Source organism: Haemorhous mexicanus, chromosome 22, assembly GCF_027477595.1.
Source record: "Haemorhous mexicanus isolate bHaeMex1 chromosome 22, bHaeMex1.pri, whole genome shotgun sequence".
Taxonomy (NCBI): domain Eukaryota; kingdom Metazoa; phylum Chordata; class Aves; order Passeriformes; family Fringillidae; genus Haemorhous; species Haemorhous mexicanus.
In genome coordinates, this window is record NC_082362.1 from 8,308,585 (window position 1) to 8,333,959 (window position 25,375).

Here is a 25,375-nt window from a genome sequence, read left to right on the forward strand (position 1 = left end):
GCTCTAGTCCAGCACACAATGCTGAAACATCAAGTATTTTCATCTAAAAAAAGCCAAAGAACAGCTAAGTTCCTCAATGCACGTCGTGGCTTGTACAACCTTGTTTGTTTTAGAAATCCTATGAACAGTGATTAGAAGGAACACGGGCTGAAATTACAGTGCAATTTATCCACGACTGACTTACCCAGAGTTCTGGCTCCAGTTCTATCTCGGGATCTGCTCACACAGACCTCTAACACATTGAAACAACTTTGCCAGGGACAACCCTCTAACTTTTGCAGTCTTTTATTAAAAAGAAAACAGATCTAGACCACGACGGGATAATAGATCTGTTCTCTCCCCAAAATCTTTAGTCAGCAACTTTTCTTCCATTTCCAAAAGCATTCAGAAAGGTTTCTGAAGCTTAAACCAAAGACCAGCTGTAACTTCCATCCTGAGAATCAAAACATTTAGAATAAAAAGACTTATTAACAGAAAATTAAGCTTTATTGCTGTAAATGACAGAAGTATTTGCAATTGGTATATGACTCATGATATAAACATAACAAACATTAGATTGCAAGAGAATAAAGAATGTTTATTGAACAATTCTTTTTTATTAAGATTATACTCCAGTGACTGAGAGAATATTTGGCCAGTGCCTGAAAGGCTTTGTATCCTGGGCTGACAGACTGTAGGTCTAGGAAAAGCTGAGCACAGGATTTATCTAGAATAGTTCTACCAGGAATATAATTTCTACAGAAGTTGCTCTCTTTGTTTCGGTTCATGCATTCAGATTTTGCTGAAGCTTACAGTAAGTTAATACAGAGAAACTGCTTAAATATTCAGCTGTATTACTCAGTACTTAGGAGCTGTCAGATATTTAATCAGAATGAGTAATTTATTAAACAAAGCAGTAAAGTTGCATTTTACAGCACTGGACAGTGTGTACTGTCCTTTGACCCCTATCTCTCTTCAGCGGTGGTCCCAGAACAGGGAGTGACACAACACCCAAAAACACAACTCACACTCTGAATCTGGGTGTGTTGAATTTAAACACAGCAGAAGTTTGAAGAGTAAACAGCAAAATGCAAACACGCAAGGCTGGAACATTTAGTTTATCTTTTATTCCTGCTGGCATTGTAATGGTTGTAATTCCTTCCAAAGCGTGAATGAAACACAGAGATGTCTGTGCACTTAATTAACATGCAAGAAGTTTGTCTCCTAAGAGAGTTTTTAGGATAGAGACAGTGAATTTCCAAACATGAGTTTAGGAACTAAACCCATGGAAGCTTCTTTTATCCCCTTAGAGAAGTTCCCATCCAAACACTTTAACTCCTGGTGTCCCAGGACCTGCCAGTTTGGGAATGAATGGAAATTCACAGGGAAAGTTTTCACTCTTCAGGGTTAAACACTGGGACCCATCCCTTATTCCTGTGCTTTGCCAACACTCACACTCTGGAAAAGGATGTGGGATATTTAGTTTAGTAAGAATCAGGACTGGTTTGATGTGCTACCTACAGATCTTTGGGAGTGCCTCCGAAGGAAAAGGTTTACTAAAATAGGGCAAGATCCAGTCGTGCCAAGCACTCAGATTTTAGACAGGATCCAGCCATGTGTAAAAGCTGAAGAGACAAACAGGGTGAAGAATGCTTTTAGTTTTATTTACAGCCACTTTTTCGTCTACACATTTCTGCAGATTCAGCTCCAACCCCGGGCTTTCTGAGGATGACACTACACCGGTTCCTCGGGGGCGGGGGTAATTAATGAAATCTCACCGAGGGGGTGATTAAAGGGTTCTTGTGTCTCCCGGCCGAGCGCGGCCGCTCCCGCCGTGCCCTCAGCGGCTCGGAATGGGGCTTCACCTTCCCGCCATTTCCGCACCGCCTGAGGCGCGAGCGCGCGGCCGAGTGACCGTTATTTTTGGCGGGCTTCGCCTGAGGGCTGACCCTGAGGGGTGACCCTCAGCCTCGTCCCTCAGCGCTGAAACCTCAGGGCTGACCTTCAGGACTGACCCTCAGCCTCGTCCCTCAGCGCTGAAACCTCAGGGCTGACCTTCAGGACTGACCCTCAGCCTCGTCCCTCAGCGCTGAAACCTCAGGGCTGACCCTCAGCCTCGTCCCTCAGGGCTGGCCCTCAGGCCCATCCCTGAGGTCTCTTCCTCAGCCCTGTAAGCGCTGACTCTCAACATGGCCCTGACTCTCAGCCCCACTCCCTCAGGGCCTGGAATCTGCAAAGAGCAGATTGCATCTTAGGCGTGCACCTGTGGATCTTCTAAATTCACTACAGCTGATTCTGTGTTTTAGGGCTTGTGTTTGAAATTATGCCAGTCGCTGGCGCTGCAGTGTTAAGGGAAACTGCCATAAAATCATGTGAAATTGAGATGTGTTTGCAGCATTAATTATTTTGCTTTGTTTATCTGACTTCCATACAGCAGATTTGGAGAAATCAGTCCATTGCTGCCTGTTAAGATTTGGCAGAGAAATGAAAAGGACTTTAGCTGACACCTCGGCTCGCAGCACAGCAGGTACCAGCCCTTCTTATGTGCCCTCCTGTTCACATCTCATTATGCTTTTATAGACACATAAAATACATTTATATATGTAGTATTCATGCAGGATATTCAGTATTTAGCCCTAAATCCCCATTTCCTGAGTGGACTTGCATGGGTTACCTGTTTATTGCAGCACAGGGAAAGATTTTAGATGGAGTCAGGGAACTGGTCACTGAGGGAAGGGTTTCATTAATGGGATTATGTGCAGGACAGAGGGCTGGGAACATAAATTCTGTGAGGGAATGGCCTTTTATGTGTTTATTAAATGCTATTCCTATGTGTATTGGAAAATAAGTAATTTTATTTACTTGTTTTAAGTGTGGGTTGTGTATCCTTTTGCTATTAATATAGCATTACTTAAATTTTATTTTTAGGTTGTCTGCCTGTACCACTGTTCAATCAGAAAAAAAGAACTAGACAGCCCCTCACTTCAAATCCACTTAAAAATGAACCAGGTACTGGTTCTGGGACTCATAGTTATGACTTCTCTCCCTCATCATTCGGTAAATAAGATTTTTTTTTTTTTTTTTTTTACTGCCTTTAAATCCAAATAAATCTTAACTTACTGATTGTATTCTGAGAAATCAGACATTGTCTTTATCAAGAACTATAGGCATCCTTTATATCTATTTCTGAAAAGTTCATTATGTAAAAATTGTCCTCCAGGAAATTTCTTTCTCCCCTGTACAATTGAGCTTTTTATACTTCTTGCCTAGAGGGAGTTTGACTCTGTGTGATGGAGAATGAAGTAGCACTGGCATTTAAATAGAGTCTCTTGAAACTGACCTTTTGTTTTCAGTTGATTTCAATCAACATTCAAGTCCTGTGTTACAAGAAGAAACATTTGTAAGATGTCTTTCTTGTAGTTCAGAAAGGAACTTCTGTTCTTCAAATTGGCCTTGGAAAGAACGGTGCAAAACTCTCCTTTTAGTGCTTTCATTATGTTTTACTTGTAATAAAGTTTCAAAGTTTTCTTATAATAAAATCTCTGTTGCTAATAAGTCTAATATTTGTAACTGAACTATTGTCTAGAGAAGCAACCTACTTGTTAGAAGTTGTTTTATAATTACAAATATCAAAGGATCCCATTCCCCTTATTTCTTTTTTCTTCCTCCTTCCTATGTGAGCCTGATTGTGGGAAATTAAGCAGAATTGGAAGCCTACAAAGACTTACTACCTTTCAGTCTTTTCCATTTTTATCAATATTCCATCCTTTGTCTTTTGAAAATTAGGCTGGGAAACTGCAAACCCAGAAGTGGATGAACTGCAGAAAGCAGCAAACAGTGGGTGTGTAAAAAGCAAGTTATTTGTTGCTTTTTTGATTTTTATTTGGATGTTAATTGATGAACAATCCGTGTGTGTGTTACAATAAAGCTGCTGCTGTGTCACTGATACTTTAAACTTGTCTTTGAAAGCCAAGCAGAACATCCGATGGCTCCTTCCCTTATGAAACCACCAAATGCATCAAAGTTTAATTTAGCAAATGCTGGAAAAAACGTGTCTGCCTGCAGGTCTGTGAAGCCTTTAATGTCTATTACCCTTCCTTTTTGTTCTTATGTGAAAATGCATCTCACATTTTCCCATATGCCTGTAGCAGTTAAAGACACCCTTTTAATCTCAGTCTCAGAGGAAACCTTGTTTATTTTCTTTTAGAGTTATGAAAATATGTGAATTTTGGGTCTGGAAAGAAATGTTACACAGGGCAGGACAATAACTGAGCAGGGTTTTAAGGCCTGTTGAAGGCAGATGGATTTTTGCACAGGTGTAATCACTGCCCTGTATATGGATAAATTAGGTGTAAACTCAAGTGAGTTTGGAGATATTTAAAGCTAAATCAACAATTTATAGATAGCTTTTATATATTTTAATCACATAGCTCAGTATTCAGAAGAGGTACTGTGATACTGAACTGTTGTATTGCAGGGACAGAAATGAATATACTCCTTTAGGTAGAGCAGCAAATTCAAGATCTGATAATGGAACTTCTCAGAAGTTTGAGAACTTTTCAAGCAGTTTGAAAACTGTCCAGCAGCAAAAACACCCTGACAGTCGTAACCCATCCCAGCTCATCAAAACAGACACATCCAAAGGACAGTGGCCAGTGAAACCCAACACTGTGGCAAGAAGTCTGCAGGGTCATCATCCAGCATATAAATTTAACTACAATACTCAGCAAAATAAAATGAATGAAAACCAATTTGGTTGTGTCCCAGAAGATAAAAGTCAGGTAAAACTTATGGGAAGGGTTAATAGGAAAGACATAATGAAGAAAGCAGTAAAGAAAGAAAACTGGTGGAAGATGAGGTTTTCATCAGCCCAAGCTGCCTTAGTAAAACCTGGAGCTTCTGGAAATTTAGAATTGATATTTTCATACTGTAATAATCTAAAATCCTCAGTAAAGTGGCAGGGAGTTGTTTGTATATTCTGAACAAATGCTCTAATTTTAATGTAATTATTGACTATTTAACATAATAAATAAATGCCTATATGCCCTTTGTAATTGCAAGTGTGTATGTCTAATTTAAGCTTTTGTCTTCATCTGAAAGGAAATTTCATCATCTCAAGTGAAAACTAAAATAAAAAAGAATTCTTTGCGAATCCTGTCTGCAGTCATTCAGAGTGTGAGGCACTGGAGCCAATATGCCTATAAAACTGCACTGCTATTTGAAGTTTTAGGTAAGCATTGTAGATTATAATAATATAATCTGATAATAATGCTAGGGCAACACAACGTGAGAATTTTTCAGTGGCTGAAATACTTAAACCACAAAATACTGGCATGAACACCATCTCATTTCCCTTCCATTCAGCTGTCAAATGTGACTGAAACAGGTACAAAATTTACACTTCAGTCATCCTTCAACATCAATTTTTTCTATCCTGTTTATTTCCTTGTTTTTAGAACGTGGTAATTTCCTGTTTAGAAGGAATCTTCTGTAGAGTGATACAGTTTTACAGTATTTTTTAATATAATTAGTCTTGGAATGATTAAGTTTTGCTTAATGGGACAGGCACACTGGATTCTGCAGTCACACCTGGAGCATATGGGGCAAAGAACTTTCTTCTGAGAGATGGAAAGGAGACCCTGCCTTGTGTGTTTTATGAAATTGTGAGTATTCTGTGTCCACACATAACACAGTCACCACTAACTCCAATCCTTTTTATGAATGCAAAAAGAAAACATAAATTCACAGTGCAAAAGGCAGGCTGAATGTTTTTACCATATTGTTCCCAATTTAGAGCAATAGTCACTACTTAGGCATCCTCAGATTTCTGTTTAAGAAAAACAGGTGAGACTTTGAGTTTAGCTTTTAAGTAGTTGGTAACAGGAACAAAGCTCATGTAAAGGTCTTGTGTTTGATGTAGCCCTCAGAAAGCAGCCATGTGGAAAGCTTTTATGTGAGGTGATATCATTGTTTTATGTGTTTATTATGCTTTGATGAAGGACCGTGAGCTTCCACGACTCATTAGAGGTCGAGTGCACAGGTGCATGGGAACCTATGATGCAAAAAAGAACATTTTCAAGTGCGTCTCTGTAAGACCAGCAACTGCTCAAGAACAGAACACTTTCCAAGACTTTGTTAAAATTGCAGATGTTGAGATGACAGCATATGTAAAAACTATGAATGAAATGTAAAAGTCAAAATGGTTGTCCAAACCCCAGTTTTAACTAATTGTTACCCATAAAGGCTGGACATGCTACAACATTTACCAAAACTGCCAGTGAAAATCTGGTTAAACATTTGATATCACTGTGCTGTGTTATCCAACAAATGCTGTGTTGTGTTCATTGGGTTCCCATTTATGTGTTACCTGATTCATGTTTTTTTTTTTTTTAAATAAATAATTAGTATTATACCTGTATAAAATAACAGCAGACCCTGAGGCTGTAGGAAGATTCCCAAGGACACAGAGGAAGTAGAAAAGAAAGAATTATTTGAACACAGAACTTCCTTGCCTTTGCCATAGAAATAACTTTCCTGACAGATGGACCATGTACATGTTTATGTGCCTTTGCCTTCAAACATTACCTTTCACAGGTTATTCCTGCTGTTCCTATTTCCTTTTCCCCTACTTCAGAAGCTTTGTAGCAGATCTCTTGGGAATTACAAAACAAAAGAGTTGTCAAGAAAATAGCAAACAGTGTGGGGATTTTTAAAATTATTTTATTATACAGTGTTGGCAATTGGAAATTTCACATTTAAAATAATTGAAATATTGTATCCAACAAGTCAAATACAGAAAACAGTTAATATTCTAAAAAGGAGCCAGCTAGTCAACGCAGAAACACATTAATGGAAAATACAGCTTTTAGTTACACTTAAAAAATTATATATTTAGAATAAAACTTGAACCTGGTCCAGCAAATTGTAACAGGAAAACGCTTTTACACAGTTTAACGCGCAGACAGTCTTTATTTAAAAAAGTGATCTGTCAGTGTGAGCACAGGCATTGCCAGCAACAGGTGAGATCTAAAGGATGTGCTTTACCAACTGCTGCAAGGATCACTGGAATTGTCACCACACCTTCAGTGCAAGGTGGGCTCAGAGCATGGATGCTTCAAGGAAGGTTTTGCCAATCCAGTTGTAGAGGTTATGCACTCTTGTTTGATTTATGTAAATATTATAAAAATGTTATAAAATGTTAAAGGAAGCTCCTAATGGAAGCATTAGCTTGACTCATAAAAGGTGCAGAATTTTGCAGAATGCAGAGGTTGATGATTTGCACAAGTTGAGCTTTAAGAAGTAAAGGATTTGGTACAGCAGTGTTGTGAATTGTGAGACTCTGCTGTAACAGTAATTTAAAACTGCTTCCAGTTAAGTGATTGATGCTTCCAGTTTTGGACATGTGAAACTTAGGTTAATAAGTAATGACAGGAATAGGTCCTTTGTCTACTAGGTACGTTATGGCTGTTAATAGAAATCTAAATTCATTTTTCTTTTCAGGAAGTGTTTAGATCTTTGCAAAAGAAGTTTCTATTTGACACTAACAAATCACTTTTTCTAGTGAAACATTAAGTGAACAGTCGTAAACATTACACAAAACAGAAAAAACCCTACTCAATACAGTTTATACACACTACTCAACATTTTTCAGTTGTTGGGTGATTTTTTTTCTTGACCATATTGATCCTGTCTTGTATAATGGTTCTAGTGTAAAGGCACAGGTTGGTTAGGAAAGAAAAGCCTGCATCTCTGTCTTTCTACTATGTGGTGATTCTTTTCTTTTTGCATGTTGTTTGTTATTCCTCACTTTTCTGACTCTCACATGAAAATTATCAATCTCAGCCATTCATTAAAAAAAGTGTAAGACATCACTGAAAAGCACATTAATATACAGAAGTGACTGAAATTTATTCTTCTTACTTTAGGGCATTCCTTCAGCCTATTTTGTTAAATATGTGGAAGATTTAATTTCTCAGTCCCTGTGAGCAGAAGTGCAGAGCACTCATGCTCTCTTTCTCAGTGTACTTAATTCTGCATTGGAATCTCCATTTTCAAAGAACTTGCTAAGTTTATGTGCAGAAATTGCTTTTAGAGTGCATGGAAATGTAAGAACAGGACAATTATTTTGGAAAACAATGCAATGTTCCATTGAAATTTAGAAGGGTGAGGAATGTAAACAAGTCTGCAGAAGTCTTTGATGTATATTAAAATAACACAGTGATTGTTCTGTTTGCATTTTCTTATACATCCTCAACATGTCTCTGTCTGTCCCTTCATGTACACCTTCCATTAAAAAAAATAAAAATTCAGGAATCAGTTGGACTCAGCTAAGTGAAGAATAATAAATTTGATCACCTGGTTTGTGCCAAAATACAAAACTAAGAAGTACACCTCTGAATTAAATATAATCTATGTGATTTTTCTTTTTAATAAATAATAGAAAATAAAAGATGAGAATAGAATTAGAGTTAAAATTTTATTTTAAATGAAAAAACACAACAGTGGTGTGAGATTAGAACCCAATGTTTCTTTTGCTTAAGGCAATCAAGTGCACTTATTTCAATGCTTGATAAGAATGAATTCAGTGCTATTGTGGAAATCAGACCTCACAAAAGTTCCATACAGACTAATGAAATATGGCCATTTGTACTTCTGACACAGCATCAGATTTTTGCTGCTCATGTTCAATAGCATTTCACTTCACTTTTTTGTTTTACAGTCTGGACTCTCAATTGCAATGGAAATACTGGAATTAGTTCATTCTGGCTTCTATTATCACTACAGATAAGGGCCATTGGGCACAGACATTTTTGTAAACAGAGATTTTTTCTTTTCAGCCTTAAACAACAAAACCCAAAATCTATAGCTGTCATAGTTCAAAGCATTTTGTTAAAGTCCGCTTAGAATTATAATTTAAGAAATACTGAGAACAAATTCTTAGGAATTTTTTTCCTGTCGTTAAAGTATTAAATCATCATGAAGCCTTTGGAAGTAGTTGGAGTTCTCAGAAAAAAAGAAATTTCAATTGTACCCAAGACTTCATGAAGATGTCTCTATATCTTGGCAATTAGAGTGGAAGTAAAAACTGTGCCCAGAATTTATAATATGCAGGTGCTGCTAATATATACAGATTAAAAAGAAACTTTTCTTGTATACAGTTTTTTTAGCTATCAATCTTAATTTTAGGCTGTGGCTACTAGTAGGTGCTTTTTCACTAATCAAAATAATTGTAACAAAATATTTTTGATTTTAAAGTTACTGGGTCCATAAAAGTTCTGACATTTCACAATATATCAAAAGTGAATTGAAGCTTTTAAAACTCACAATTTTGAGACACAAAAGAAACTGGGAGGTAGACAGATGTTTTGAGGATAAACTGATTATTTTTTTGTCTAAGGCAGTATGCCATGATCTGTTTAGAGCAGTGTAAAGGCTGCTGATCAATCCTATTTCAATTCCAGAGTGTTCGCTGCTCGTGCTTACGGAAGACTTTCAATGCACTTTTGGTCTTTGTCAATCTGACCTTCTCTTCCCCATCTCCTCTCCTCTCTTTAGCAACACAGCCAGCTGGAAGTGCTTCAATAATTTCTGCCCATTAGTGTAGACAGGAATGTTCTGTTCTTAAACAGTAATAAAATACTATAAAATAGTAGGTATTGGAGTTGGAGATATGTGCTCTTTTGGTGCATATTTTGCAAAGAATGGTAAAAAGACAGACAACATGACCCCAACAATTGCCAGCATGTACCCCCATCCAATCTGGCAGTCTCCTGCATAGTAGATGTCTGAGTTCTCACAGAATCTCTTCACAGTAGCAGAGTTGAAACCAAAAGGGTAAACCAAAAGCCCAGAAGCCATTATGAACACTAGAGAGGAGAAAAAAAATCACACCAGTTATTATCAAGCATTAATTCCTTTGGAAAAAAGGAATCCTTATTTTAGAAAGGCAAATATAGATTATATTAAAATCAATGGGAAAAGGCATAGCTAATAAAACCCCCTTGTGATTGGCAGATTATCCTCCTTTTCATAATTACCTCTTGTGAACAGCAGTGGTGTGACAAGGCAGCAAGTTGGGGTTTTTTTCATGAGAACTCTTGCCATTAAATAACTTCAGAAACGCTGTGATCCAAATTACGTAGCCATGTAAAAAGTAAGGTGGTTCAGATATAATGGAATCCAGAGGAGAAGAATTCCTAAGTTGGCAGATTCCAAACCAGCTTCATTTTCTTCTCAACAGCATTTTTGTGCTTGAGAGAAACAATTACTTTGTTCTGCCAAATAGAAACTTTCAATGAAAGAGTTCAAATACAATTTTTTAGATTCTGCTGATGGGGTTCTGATAATGTGAGACTCATTAGTACTGACTCAAATTGCTTAAAACATCCTGCATTTGAACAACTGATGAAAAACAACACCATCTATCTTCTTTTTATTTATTTATTTAATGTCTCTTGACATTGGAAAGCCAGGCTTGCCTCCTGCAACAACCCTGCATTATCCATTGTCTTTTAATAGAACTTCACAGATTTTAGTCTTTAAGGAATTCATGTCATATTCAAATATCAGCTTATGCAGGTAATTGAATCAACAGCAGATCCACTTTTCCAACTTTGAAAATAAGACTGCCCAAGGTATAACTCATGAGTGAGATAAAGATGTATGAAAATTCCCCTGGAACAACTCCTGGAACCTGATTCTGCCCACCTTGGAAGTGGAGAGGGGCTGAGCCAGGCTGGTGAGAAGGGTTACACCTCCTTTTGTTTGAGACAGCACTGAGAAACCACGTTTTCTTCTCTATCCCTTCTGCTAATCAATTACCACTGTATTTAAAATCTCTACTCTATTTTAAAAGGCTTCATTTTATGTACTAAAAAGATACCATGGAACAGTCCCTTCTCCTCTCTTCCTCTTTTTCCAGGACAGTGTTGTGTTCGAATTCAGGGAAGTGATTCAAGAAGCAACCAGAATTAACAGTTATGTTTGAGCTGATAGATAATTCATAACCAGCAAACATCTAATGAAACATTAGGAGTATAAAACAAACACTGTGTGCTATTCTCTGTGTTTGTGATTGCCTTTCAGGTAGGGCATGTGCATATTACTCCAATTATAATATTGGAGAATCTTAATCTTAAAAGTATCCGCTAAAAAAGGGCAATCACTCATTAATCTTTTTTAATTAAAAAACACTTTAATTAGCTGAGGGCTAGATGAAGTCCAAAAGTTTAAAACACAGCCTGTTGAGTCCCTGAGTAATTTGAATTAAACCTTTCCTTCTAGTCCAAATGGAACTGCTAAGTTAATCCCTTGTAGAAAACAGTCAGGTGAAGAAAATGGAAATGAAAAGGAGAGAAAGTGGAGCAGCAGCAAAGTCTTGTTTCCCTCTGGGTATCTCACATATGGGTACAAAGAGAAGCTGCCTGCCAAGAGGTGGAACTCTCTGAGCACCAAGTGTTTCACCTGCTCCAGCAGCCACCCTCCTTCCTTTAAACCTCAGGAAGAATTTTGCAGTGATTGCTGTGGCTTTTTCCTCTTTCCAAGCACAAGGTGGGTGAAAGGTGCTGCTGCAAGAGCCAGTAAGGGAACAGTGCTTGCCAGCACAGGCAGCATCCTGAGCCAGGCTCATGATTCCTGATCCTCCAGCAGCTGCCCCTGCTGGGGGTGCCCAGGGCAGGGGGAGCTCCTGGAGCTGAGATTTCAGCAGCTGTGTCCCTGCTTTTGGGGCCTGACAGGAACCAGCCATGCTGGACGTGAATACAAAGAAGTTATTTTATACAGATCTCCCTAACTGCTCATGTGTGACACCCCTAAAAACAATAGAAAATGAAAATACAGTAAAAATGAGGCCAAACCAGACAAGGACAAGGGGTGATGGTTTTAAATTAAAACAGGGTGGACTCAGAGTAGATAGAAGGAAGAAATCTTTCATGATGAGTGTGGTAAAACACCAGCACAAGCTGCCCAGAGAGGTGGTGGATGCCCCATCCCTGGGAGCACCCAAGGTCAGGTTGGGCAGGGCTCTGAGCAATCTTGTCTAGTTGAAGACATCCCTGTTTGCTCCAGGAGAACATTTACAGGTCACTTCCAACCCAAACTATTCCAACATTCTGTCATCTTGTTCAGTAAAGATCAGGGCCAGCACAGCCTGAGAGCCACAGGCCACTCCTGCACACCCAGGAAAATTCCAGAGCGTCTCCTCTGGTGACAGAAACATGGGAAATTACTCAAAAAAGGGAGATTTTTCCTACTGCTGTTTACAAGAGTGTTAAACCACGAACTAAACCTGTTAATCCCTGGACCTGTGCAGTTGTGGGTTCACTCTGACACAGCTGGGCTGTGGAACAGGGGCTGCCCAAGAGGCTGTGGTGCACAGGGGGTGCCCAGCACAGCCCCCCGGCAACCCAGGCTGCTCCACTGCACCAGGAATCTTGAAATAGCCCCGGGGTGCAAAACCTGTGAAATGTTGGGAAAGTGAGCTAGTTTCACAAGAAACAGCCACTGCTCTAAGCAAGAAACAGGTCTAAAATTAAAATTTCAGTTTGCTCATCTTTTCAAAGCCAAAATAGCATCTCATTCGATGAAGAAAAAAAAAAAAAAAGCAGAATTGGAAACAATCCTTTCAGTGATAAAACCCTTTCCTAACTGTTAAATTTCACTGTTTTTCTGACACTGCCTCAACCCCTTGCTCTGTTTCACATATCTGTTCCATATATGTTTTCTTTTTGATTGGGTTCCACAGAATTGTTTTGAAGGCTGTGTTTTACAGTGTTTTGATTACCACTTGGTGCTGATGTTGCGTGGTGTGATTTAATGGAAGCAGCTTTATTTTTTTCCAAGGCTAGAAATAATCTGTCACAGCTGAATGTATATGTTCACGTATCAAACGGGCTAAAAAGTTACCCATGGTTTCATATCCTCAGGCATGTCATAGAATGACCTCATTATTCTCATTTAGGTGCCCTCTTTCTTACAAAGGCTCCAAATATTGAATAGCCCCGTTATTACCCGCAGAAGCCGAGCTTTCAGGCGTGGTGCTAATGACTGCTTAATGGTGCTGTCTGTCAGCAGCACAGCGAGCTGGGACAGCGCACAAAGGAACAGTGGGGCTCCATTTAGGCTCCTCGTGTAACACTCACGCCTCTGCACGGCTTTCCAACAACAAACATCACTTTCAAAGGTGTCAGAACACAGCAGCGAGTGCTGCTCACCGTTCTGCGTGCTGTAATCTTGCTGTCACACGAGGTGATGAGGCCACACAACGTACTGGGCTCTGTTCTGCAGCATGAAACCTCTGGGGTGTGAGAGGACTTGCTGGTAAAATGTATAGCTGAGTTATTTTCTAACGTGGTTTGATAATTTGATTAATCTCCCATCAGCTATGAATGGTTAAATGGTTACACTGGTTAAAAAGTACTTTGTTTTGTTTTGTTTTGTTTATTATGTGCCACACAGGTGTTTGTTATTGCTGGGCTCTCCCCACCTGAGCCCTCTGCAGTAACTCACAGCCACTGCTGCTGGCAGCCCAGAGACAAGGCCAAGCACACTGGTTCCACAGTAAGTCATATTTTATTTCTACTTTCTAATCCCAAACAGTTACAGTCTCATCCTCTTTGCTTCCTTCCCTGGTGTCCTACAGGCAGATGGTAAATGGCATTTTCTCCTCTGAAGGGTTTGCCAGCCAAGGTCTGGTTTTATTTTTAGAAAGTAAGTTTCTGAATTGGTTGCTTTCTAAATAACTTTAATAGGAATAAGGTATTATTTGAAAGGAGGACACTTCTCTTTAGGGAAAACAGGGCTTTTTTGGGGAAAAAAATATAAATTGTTGGTGAAAATACTGAATCAATGACGCTTCTAGTTTTGAAAAATAGCATTTTCTGCTATTTTGAAATTAATAATATATAACTCTTTGTCATTGCAATGGTTTATTCATTTCATTAAGCCCCTGTACAAGTGTTTAATTATTTAAATCTCTCACACCATTTTCAAGTTGATTTTAAACCATAGCAAAGCAATGCAGTTCTCTGGAGTGTGTGCAGAGGGCACCAATGTACAACACTCTTAGATACCATGACAAAAAAAGGCTGTGTCCATTCCCCTTCTTTTGGCAAGACTGATGGAGTTTCCAACACCTGAAACACAATAATTGAATCGTTTTCTGTATTGTGAAGCAGGAATGTTTAAACTGGGCTTGTGTTTATTTTCCATACTAATGATGAAATGGATGGAAATCCAAAGGTGGCTCACAAACATAGAGAACAAAAAAAATCTCGTTTATTTTGTTGTGTTTGTTAATAAGTTTAGGTGATGTGCAGTAGTGAAATATGCTGTGTGCATGAGTTCTCTTCCTGAAATTACCTGCTGTAAGAAGATTAATTTGTCTTAGAAATTTAATTTGCTTACTTTAGGAGTGTATTATATTCCTGATACTTATGACAATGATGGATTAATTGCAAGCTTGTGGGACATATCAGATAATCATTGGAATTAGGGTTGAATCATAGGCAAGCACGGGTATTATTCCAGCCCTATTACAGATTGTCACAGTCTTGTGTCTTCTTGGAAGATTTTTATTGACAGAGCTTAATCTACCAAAGCAATTTTCACTCATCTCATCAAGAAGTTTCCTCTTGCATATGATCCATTACCTCCCTTACTAAACCTGGCAGTTCTTCTTATGCACAATCAGTTGACTTGGAATAACACATTTCCTCTCAGGTTCATACATTTTGTTCACCTAATAATTTTATTAGCTGTTCTCCAGCTTTTCATTACTTACATGATCTTAAATGAGAAAGCAGGTGCTGATCCAAAGCCACAGACAGCTTAACACCAAGCAGAAACACAGGTAACAGGGAAAACCTGGCAGCCAAACACAGCCAGACATCTTTAAAAAATCCCCTCTTGTCCTGCTGCTCTGCCTGGCCTGCACTCAATCCTTCCCAACACTCTTCTCAATCAAATATTTTTGTAGCATGCCTAAAGGGTTTCTACATTTGGGGTCTTTTGGATAAATTTCCTTGTACAAAAAGGAGGTACCTATATTTCTTTTCCATATCTATCCCTTAAAGACAGGGCTAAGTAAGATCCAAGGGTTTTTGTCAGTAATAGCTGCACATCAGTATACAAATAGAAACAAGATGGAATTCTGGGCTTTTCTGAAAATCAGTGATTTCCTTTTGAATACTTCAGGAAAGGGGGAATTACCCAGAGTAGTTTGGGGAGAGCTGAAATATATCTAAAATCAGCAGGCATCATTTTAAATGCCTATTACAAATAAATAAAACAACCAGGAAAGTGACCTCTCAAAGATAAAAGAAACCAGACTAAAATCCTACTGGTATAACAGCTGAACTTTGGAGGGTGAGGCAAACAGGGACACTGTTAAATGCCATTCTGCTCTCCTGAACTCGTGGCAGGTGCATGTCAGGTACCTGGAGTTCAGACTCTGGGAAGCAGCCCTAGCAATTATTCCCTCCAAGGAAACCAAAAGGAAGAGCAGGAAAAAGGGATAATAATGCCCATATACTTGGTATAAAGATGTAGCTGCCTTCCTTTGTAACTGAATAAAGAGCTGGAACTCCTAATAATGGCCCAGCCACTTCTAACATATCACACTTTAGCTCTTCTTTGTAAAGAATTATTCCAATGGCATCATTTCAGTCAAACATGTTGTGATTTGAGGAGCTTCTATCAGTGCTGGACTGGTGCCAAAGGAATAGATTATAGCAGTTCCTTTTCTGGCTTTTCTAAATGGTGCAACTCACAAGTTAGCACTTAGCAGCTGTAATATAAATGTAGTTATAACATGAGCTGTGTGGCTTGTCAAACCCCTTTGTAGCTAACAAAGGGAATGAGTTCGTTTGTACAATGTCTCCAAACTCTGTGTTTAAGGAAATGCTGAGTCTGTGGCTCCAGCTCACAAGCTAAGGAGCTGCATCAGATATAGGGGGTTGTATTTTTCTGTATGTACATATGTGCAAAATTATGGGGAAATATGTGTATATCAAAAGCTGGGCAATGTTTTCCATTTCAGTTTATTTGGATTTAGCTGAGGTAGAATAGAAACACATTATTTTAAAGAAAGCTAGCAGTGAAATAAGGGTGTCCATGCACCTTTTTTGCACAAATATTTTCAGTGCCACTTAAATAGCCCACTCAGGTTCTGTTGGCACAACTCCCTCATTCTACAAATAGCCTGTTTCAGAAATGTCTAACAATTGTAGGAATAGCTGAATCTATCTTACTTATTAACTGAAGGGAGTGAAATCTGACTATCCAGACTTTGGAAAAGAAATTCTCTGAAGCCATCACAGAGGTAATTGGGCTTGGTAATTACTGCATTAGCTGCAAGTTTATTAAGGGCCACAAAAGGAAATGCCATCCTGGTGACCTTTGAGGCTGCATTTCCCAGCATGTTTTCTACATGAGCACAAATGATGAAACTTGACTATTTCTGCCAAGTGAGTGGTAGCTCTGGTGAAGATTTATAGCAGTAATCTGGTAATCTATGGGCCTAATCATACAGTTATGGAGCTGCGTGTCATTGACTCGAAAAGCCTGAAATGATCTAGCACTGTGTGGACTATGGGGAAGGAGTGCATTTTGTCATCTGCAAGGTTAGGAGAAATACAGCCTCTTTAGCAGACTGTAAAAGAGAGACAAGAGCTAATGTTTCTCAAAATAGCAGCCTGTTACATGAAATTTTACAAGAGTCAGAGAGCTAAGAAATGGGGACTGTCAGATTGGAAACCATTATGATTTTCCTCTTTTGTACTGCTTCAATAATTACATAGATTTTCTTTTTTTTTTTTTTTAATTATTTAAGTCATGCTCACTTCATCTCTCTCAGAGCAGCAAACGCAGAAGCAGACTAATAATGTAATATTGACATATTTAAGTGTTGGATTCTTTAGCTGAGAGCAGCATGTTCAGAATGTATCATGCCTGTAATGTGCCTGTGTTCCCTTATCTTTGTGTCACATTTTATTCAACAGTCAAGAAGTGCTAATAAAAAGTGCATATTTCAGTTGTTCTATTTTAGGTAAACATAACATGGTACACATTTTCTAAGCAATTCACATTTCTACAAATAGAAATCAGGGTGGCAAATGCTTTGCTTCTCTTCTTAATTAACCTATCCTTGCCAAAACTGCTATGATCTTCAGCATGAGCAAGGAATGAAACTGATGACTGAAAATTTAAATTAATGCTTTTTCTTGTGATCTTTTGGCTGAGAACAAGAGCAGCTTCCACCTACCATCTGATGCATTCCCTAGCAAAAGAATCAGTGTCAGCCTGGGTCCACTGCAGCTGCAGGGAGTGAGGGAACAGCCCCATTGATATTGTCTTTGCTTTGGAGCCAGCTCACCTGGGAAGGGGAGATGCTGCCCAGCCTGCAGCAGGTCTTGGCTCCTGCTCTGCCTGTCAAATCCAAGCTCTTAAATAGCCATTTAGAGCAGGGGCTGAGGTCCAAAAGACAGGCAGTGATGTGTAGATCACCTGAAATGTCATGATTCCACATGACACGTTTGCTCCCTTCACCTCCCCACCTGCTCAGCCCACAGGTCTGTTTTAAATCAATCTTTTCACCTCTCCCAAGACTCACAATTTAAGCAGAGCAGACACTGACACAAACAGATTTATAATGAACTGGTGGCCATTAAATACCAACCTTCCACCAGAGGTGACCTTATTGTAGAATGTTGTACAGTGAATTTATTTTGACTTTGCCCATTCTCTACCTCATCTTGCACACTGGCAGCCAAGGCAGTGGTGGTGGGAGGTCTGAGAATAATGCCCACATCTCCCTTCATTACAGCTGCACTTCACATCCCAGCAGCCTCCAAGCCTCAGGGATACCACATTCATTACCTCTTTCAGAGACATGTATTTTACATATATGGCTGAAAGGTGATTAGAATCCTGACACAACAGTGTTTTATCTGAATGCAACCATGAAAAATACATGCCTAAAACAAAAAAGACATCCTACATCCTTCTCCTAATTGATTTAAGCTACAAAGACCAGCTGCAGTTTTCCCAGGGCACAGGAACTACCAGGAAGACACAAATTGCATGTTTTCAAATCTCCTCATAAAAACTGCTTGACAGGGGGTTGAAAGCAGACTTTTCTGTTTCTCAGATGTCCTAGTCCTGTGAATGTCATCAGTCAGCAGAAGCTCACATGCCACCACCTGATCATAAAGAACAGTTCTGTAACAACCCTCATTTCATGCTGCTGATTCCAGCCCACCGTAAATCAGCCACACCATGAGTAATGTTAGAAATAATTGTCTGCTCCAGAGCTCCTCTCTCCCAGCCCAGGTGCCACACAGCTGTAGCCACATGCAGCCCCTGTCCTGCTGAAGTGGGTTAGAGCAGCACCGCCAGCAGTGATGCTCCCTGAGTGCTTGGAAGATCTTTAATGCTGTGCAGTGGTTTTAAAAACATTATAAATGGAGTCAGCTCTGCCTTGAACCAGATGCTCTTTGCAGATGGAAAATGGGATAGCAACTGCTACTTCACTGAAAGCTGCCTGGAAATGCAGCAGGTGATCTCAGCACTGATCCTCAGGTGCACAAGGGCACTCTGATCCTTTCTCTCCCTCTTTCTAATATCCAGCTTTAATATCCAATCCTGAGCAGGGTTTGCTGTCACTGATGGCTGTTTGTGAATCACCACAGCACATCTATGTTTGGACTTCAGCCTTGTTTGACCCCTGTGTTCCTCAGACAGGTCTTACAGAGCAATTTTGAATAATGTCCTCTTAAAACCTGTGGTCAAAACTGTCCTGGGCTGGTTGTGCTGGTCCAGCCACCCTCAGTTAACAGCAGACAGATCAGCCTTAGAGAATCCCAGCCACATCTCACACAAGAGCTTCATTCAGTCCAAAGCTGCTAGAAGAAAGTAGTAAAACAAAACAAAAAGAAAAATACAGTTGTGTTCTGATGCAGAGCTTACCTAGATTAGAAAATTTGTGTTGAAATCCAGAGTAGTGATAGAAATGCTCCAAATTACCAGCTAAATGAAAGTGTTTTGGGATATCTGATCCTTCTTATCAGGTTGGCCCAGCTGCACAATTCCCCATCTCCAATTATACCAAAAGGCCCATGCTTCCTCCTTCATTAATGCTTTTGAAGGATTTAATGAGTTACTTCATCAGGTTAATAAATCCCCTCAATAATTTTATTACACTTTGATACAGTTATTCAAGAGGTGCAGCTAACAAATGATCATCATTTATATTTCTTGACAGAATAAGTTAGTTAATAAATTTGGCCCATGAAATCCAGAATTCATAAATAAACTATGGGGAAAATTGAATGTCTGTGTGGAGGAGGGGTTTTTTCCTATTTCTGGCTAAGGTTCTATTGGAAATCCTCTGTGTCTGTGCAATAACTTCAGGCTAAGGAGAGCTGCAGGAGGTTGGTGCCTTTTGGCAATGTCCTGCTTCCCACTGAGTGCTTGGGGGAGTCCAGCTGCTGCAGCACATGTGCCACTGGACATAACCCATATTAATTTGCTCCAGCACTCCCTCAGGTTTAAAATCCAGCTTCATAAAGGCTGTTCCATTCCTTGAGGCTAAGCTCCTGAGCTGATTTTGACCAGGTGCAGTGACACCATCAGAAATAAGCATTCTATTCTGGAAATTATTTTAAAACTGAATTGAATTGGTTGCCATGCCATTTTTTTTTTCCTGTGGCATTATAGTAAATGACATCATCAACAAAATAACCTTAGGGGCAAGGGTGTTTTCAGAGTCTTAACCTCTGGATGGCCAGCAGTATTACAGCTTCCTATTACCAGATTAATAATATTTATGGTAGGTAGACTGCAAGAATAGGATCATACTATTTATTTACTTACTGTTGAAAGCCACCTCTGGCAAGAACAAATTTCCCATTAATCACCACCTTATCTCTGTAAGAAAGAGTTACTCTCAAGGACATCTGTATTATTCCCATTGTTTTATTAATACAAGAATAGCTCTGCTGTGGATTTTTTGACATTGAACTTTATTTATTTTCTTTTTAAAGGGGAGCTGAAATGCTTAAATAAACATTGAACTTTCTTAAGAAATGAACTACTTAAGACTGCAACTGTAGTGATAAGATCCCAGTATTTCCCTGAATATATTTTTATGCAAAGAATCTGCAAATCAGTATTTTTTCTTCTTTTTTTTTTAATCAACTGAAACTCCAATTATGAATTTTGAGTTTTTTCTGGTAGTGCAGATGACCTTGTTAAGTTGTGAGAGTGCCAGAAAAATGGTGCCCTCCAGTCCAGGGCATCAGGGCAGTGAAGCCAATTTCTAAGCTCAGGCTTTGTAATAAAAAAATGCATATTTCTCTCTCCTTTCACATAGGCTTTAGCCAGCATTTGAAACATTACCTATTGGGCTGCAGGATGATTTGTTTTTCTAATTTTTCAATAGCACTGCATCATATATCTTCAACTTTAAAAAAGAAATCATTGTAGACCCAGCAGAGGACAATATCTGCAAAATTCTCTTTTGTGTGAGAAAAGCATTAGTGGAAAGCCTTCCACAAGCCTTATGCAGTACCAGAATGAGGGGGTTGTGCCAGTAGAAGGGGTAGCAATTAATGTCAATTTGCTGTTTAATTAGGTGGCCAGTACAGAACAATAGTGAGACCCCTGTGTGGGTGGGAGGAGCCCCAGATTGTCAGGTGGACACAGCCACTCCTGCCTCCTCCCAAACTCAGGCACTGCTCCCACAGCAATTACTCTGCAGCCTGTCAGATGTGCTTTAGGCAGTAATTTGTTTGCAGAGTGAAAGGTGTGCTTGCAAACAGAGTAAAGGGCTCTGTCCCCTGTCCTGCCCCTGTCCTGCTGCTCAGCACAAACTGTGGGGTGGGAGGAGTGCAAGCCCTGCAGCTGGGGTTGTGTGGCTCCAGCAGCCAGCCCTGCTCAGCTGTGCCCTGCAGAGAGCTGGGACCCCCCCTTGCCACAGGCTGAGGCTGCCAACCCCACACCCAGCAGTGAGAAACACCCCAGTGACAGGGGCTTCCTTCAGCACTGCCAAAAAACCCCACAGCATTTCCATCCTCCTGCATTTAAATGTTTGAGTTAATAACATTTATGGGGCAGCATGGGAAGATGAACTTAAATCCATCATTTGTCCTCTCAAGATACTGAATTACACCATTACTGAAAGGGACACAGAGAAATGTGTCCAATAAACAGAGCATAGTTTGCACAATTTGCTTTGCATTTCCCACATCCTGCAACAAGAACAGGGTAGTCAGGCTCCTTAATGATCATAATGTATGTACAGAAAGAGCAGCTCCCTGAGGGCTCCTGATTAATCAGGAAAATGCTCATTTGTTCTGGCAGAAGTGATCTGCATCTAGGCAGGGCAAGTGATGAACCCTGAGTGCATGCATCAGCCATCAAGGCCCAAAAGTTTCCATTCATTGAACTCATTTTCCCTCTAAGAAATAACACTCCACGTCTCAGCACTTGTTCTTGTCCCAGTTCCATTAGGGTTTGGTCTGACAAAGGCAGAAAGAGGCCCCACATCCATTTCTGGATGAGACTCTGAATGCATTCAGCTCCCAGATGAAGACATTTCTGCTGCTTGCTCAGATACCCTGTTCAGGGGAGGACAGGAGGCCTCAGCTGCTGTGTCTGATCACTATGCAAGAGATTTGGGAACAAGTTGGAAGAGTTAAAGGATTTTTCACCAGCTGATCTAAATCCCTGCCTGTTTTTTAGTCCCCAAGAAGCTGCCCACTGATTGCAATTCTTCTTCCACTCCATCACAGCCATATTAATTCTGTGGTTTGGCACAGCTGTTGCCATCTAGAAGTTTGCAGTGTGGCATTTGAAATCTTTATTTCAGATTTTATTTTCTATTCTGGGGTGGAAGTTTGCTAGTAATGAGGTGAATCCTCTGTGCCTGACACGTATTCCCCTTGGTGTTCATTTTTAAATTAGCCCCAGAAAGGACAAACTAAAAGCAGATGTGTCATATTTTTCCTCTGTGTGTTTGGAAGCTCACTCATGGAAATATCTTTGTCAGATAAATGAATTCCAGGTTACTGGGATAAACAGATGCAATAAAATACTCTTGTGTAGAAGAAACCCTTACAAAAATGTGATCCAACAACTCTTCAAGGAAATTGCCATGTAAGAGATCCAGCTTTGAGGCTTACCTCAGGCTTTTGCATAACATGATAGTTAGTACTTTAAACTGGAGAAAATGGGATGGGATCTTTTGATATTTTTCCTCTTTCTTTTTCAATTTCATGGGATCAGCAGAAAGGGAAGGGAACCAAAGCTGAACTAATGCTGTGCTTTTGCCTCCACCACTGCCTGAGCACACGGCAGGGATTGCTTGGTGGAGAACTGAGTATCTGCTACCCTTCTTATGGGCATCTCACAGTTGCCAGAAAATGTGGATTTTGGATTTGTTTTCAGCATAACATGAGAAAGAGGAAGACCAGAAATAAATGAGAAGGCTGAAATATAATCAAAAACCAGTAGTTATTTAGTTTGGCTACTGATTTATTAATGTATTATAGTTAAGCACTGAGGAATAAACCCTCAGTTAAAAATGTTCCTCAGCTCTAGGCAGGATTATTTACAGACAATAAAAACAGTTAAAGAATTAGAATGAAATCCTGCACATACTGAGTTAACAGAAATGTTGCCACCAACCTCATTAGGCCAGGTTTTAGCCCCAGATATCTGCAAAGAACCACAATGCTCTTGCAGTGTGACTGGCAGATTAATATCTGACAACACCAGTTTATCTTTCCCTACAGAATCCTTAATTTTTATGCAGCCAGCCTAAAAACTTTGCTCCACAAGTTTGTGTTTCAGTGCAAACCAGCCAGTGTTCTCTGCTCCTTTCTGGCTGTTTGCTCACTGTCACCATTCCCATTTGGCTTAAGCACTTCCTGAAATTATTATTTTGCCTCCATGTTCCTTACAAGAATATTTTTCCTTTGAGGTATCTGCTTTCTCAGCAGCAATTTTAAGGCATTTCAGGCTACAGAAGAAATATAAAATAAACTCTGTGCTTATATAAATCATGAAGAACATGATCCTTTAACCCTGTCCTTGGAAAACCCATCAGCATTTGCTGTACTTCAGTGATTCTCCATATGCTTTTGCAAGGAACGTTTTGCACCTGCCAGCACAACACAGGACAAGCAGCAGCATTGCAGGAGGAAACATCAACTAATTTACACAAAGCCTTAGGTGGTCCATTAGCCCTTCATAAAAACAGGAATGTGTAATTACTGCATGCACGGACAGAATTAAATTTGATGGACTACAAAGAAGCAATGAGTGAAACAATTAACAACAAAGCCTGAGTAAACTGCTCTGATCGGGAGCCATGGTCTGGCTGAATGGGTCTGACAGCTCAGGTTTCCCTCGGCTGTCCCCAGGGACGTGCCCACCCCAAACTTTTCACTCAGCGCAGACAGGTGAGCTCCTGTCAGAGTCACTGCACCTGCTGATCTATTGCAGGTCGTGTAAGATACAACCAACAGCCAAATAACCTGCTCAGCACAGGAGTACCCTTCTAGCATCATTAATTCCATCAATCCGTTCTTTCTCCTGTGTCTCTGGACAAATGGTTGCTCCTCCAAGCCTGATGCCATTTTAGGAGGATGCAGCTCAGTGGAGCACCACTGCCAAGGGGGCAATGCAGCAGATGCTGTCCCAAAAGCCTGATGGAATAGCTGCTCCACAGGCTTCAGTTCATTAAGGTAATTGCAACTGCTCTGTGGCACAGGGCACAGTTACATTTGGGATGGCAAAATCCATCCAGAAGAAAAGCATCTCCCCTCTGCAGGCAGGTTAATTGTGAGTACTTTGCAGTGCCTGTGGTGAGGCAGGAGCCTGGGGGGTTCTGTCACAGCTTCCGTCCACAATTTGATTTAATGCCCTCCATGAACAATTGCATCTCAGTGCTTGTAATAAGGAAATGTCATAAAGGTACCTGCTGCCTGGTCCAACATCTTTTGGCTTTGACAGGTCAAATTTACAGCTTTAATTCAGCAGCCTGGAAGCTTGGTATTCTGTACACACACAGGGAAGGGCTGACAGAATATGTTTTATAAAAGTTCACCTGTGTTCAGCGACTCATGGAGGATATAACCCCTTGGACCTTGTGCAATGACTCGCAGACAAATTCCCACTCCAGATTGTCCAGGGTCAAATTACAAAGTTCTAATCAAACCCCAGTGTGCCTGGAATGTTTTGCTTCTGTAGCATAAAGAGTTGAACTTTGAGCAGCTTGAGCAAGTGCTCAGTGGGGTTCTCTCAGCTGTGAGCATCCCCAGCAGGAGGAGGAAAGAGCCCTTCAAAGCAAGTTTGATCTCCCTGCTCCTGATCTCCAGGTGAGATAAACCCCCCAAAGCAGCACAGCTGAAACACAGAGCTAAATGTGGCTGTGGAAGGTGCTGCCACACCAGCACTGCTGGGAGACTCTGGACAAGCCAGCTGTGGGATTTCCGTGTTGTGCCAGTGACTGCCATGCCCAGGACAATGCCACCCTGCTGAGCACAGCAGGTGGGCAGGAGCTGAGGAAGGGAGGAGTTCCCCAGGCCCTGCCCAGGCTGCTCTTTGACACTCTGCTCCTTTTGCAGCCCGATTTACATCCCCCGACTCTGTTCCTGCTGTGCTCCCAGGGGTCACGTTGGGGAATGTCACAAACTGCAGGCATTGCAAACGTCCCCAGTCTGGGCAGGAGATGCAGCTGTTTAATGAGCCCTGCTGTCATTACAGCAAAATAACTCAAGGACTTCCTTAAAAAAGCCTCTTATTTATGGTATCATAGATTACCTTAATGTCTTTTAACTGGGAGGAGCTTTGAAATACTGCACAAATATTACAAGATAGTCTTGAAATAATGGGAATTTAAACAAAATCTAATAAGGACAACATAAATATTGGATGGAAAGAGAAAAAGCATTGGTTGAAATCTTGAGCAAAGGAGTATTCTTAGGAAAAGTTTGCACTTCTGAGCTGGGGTTTTACAGTACATCTTGCACATGGGAGTCAGTGCAAGTGTGTACTCTGGTACAACTTTTGCATTGTACCAGTTTTTATTTTATGGCATTAGTTTTGGTTTGTGCTTTAATCTGTAGTGGAGAGATGGGAAATTTGGTTTGTACCAACCTCTCTGTGTGTCAGTGCAGGCTTTCTTGTGCCAGATAAACACAGTCTAAAAGAACTACAGCTACACATCCCTGTTTGAACAAGAAAAATATTTGAAGTGGTGAATAAAGGAGATATCTGAGGCATGCTGATTTAAACCTGGCCAGGTCCTTGTGTTCCTACAGGGGATAATTATAGGTGAAATCTTCAGTGGAACTGTATTAATCAGAGTGGGATCATCTGCCAGTGCCCTTCCCGT

General features: G+C 40.2%; 2 protein-coding genes across 2 annotated transcripts in view; one reads left to right on the plus strand and one right to left on the minus strand.

Annotated features, from left to right (window-relative positions):
• Nucleotides 1-2,463: 2,463 nt before the first annotated feature.
• Nucleotides 2,464-6,170, plus strand: SPATA22 (spermatogenesis associated 22). The gene is made up of 8 exons (XM_059866102.1): nucleotides 2,464-2,506; nucleotides 2,908-3,036; nucleotides 3,766-3,820; nucleotides 3,949-4,044; nucleotides 4,457-4,760; nucleotides 5,080-5,209; nucleotides 5,545-5,642; nucleotides 5,979-6,170. Exons 1-8 carry the CDS (start codon nucleotides 2,464-2,466, stop codon nucleotides 6,168-6,170), a joined length of 1,047 nt encoding a protein of 348 aa, XP_059722085.1.
• A 509-nt stretch (nucleotides 6,171-6,679) lies between these two features.
• LHFPL7 (LHFPL tetraspan subfamily member 7) overlaps nucleotides 6,680-25,375 on the minus strand; it is a 57,868-nt gene continuing 39,172 nt past the window's right edge. The window contains exon 3 of the mRNA XM_059866063.1: nucleotides 6,680-9,845. Within this exon, the coding sequence (XP_059722046.1) occupies nucleotides 9,619-9,845 (227 nt within the window). The 3' untranslated portion in view covers nucleotides 6,680-9,618. The remainder of the gene's footprint in view (nucleotides 9,846-25,375) is intronic.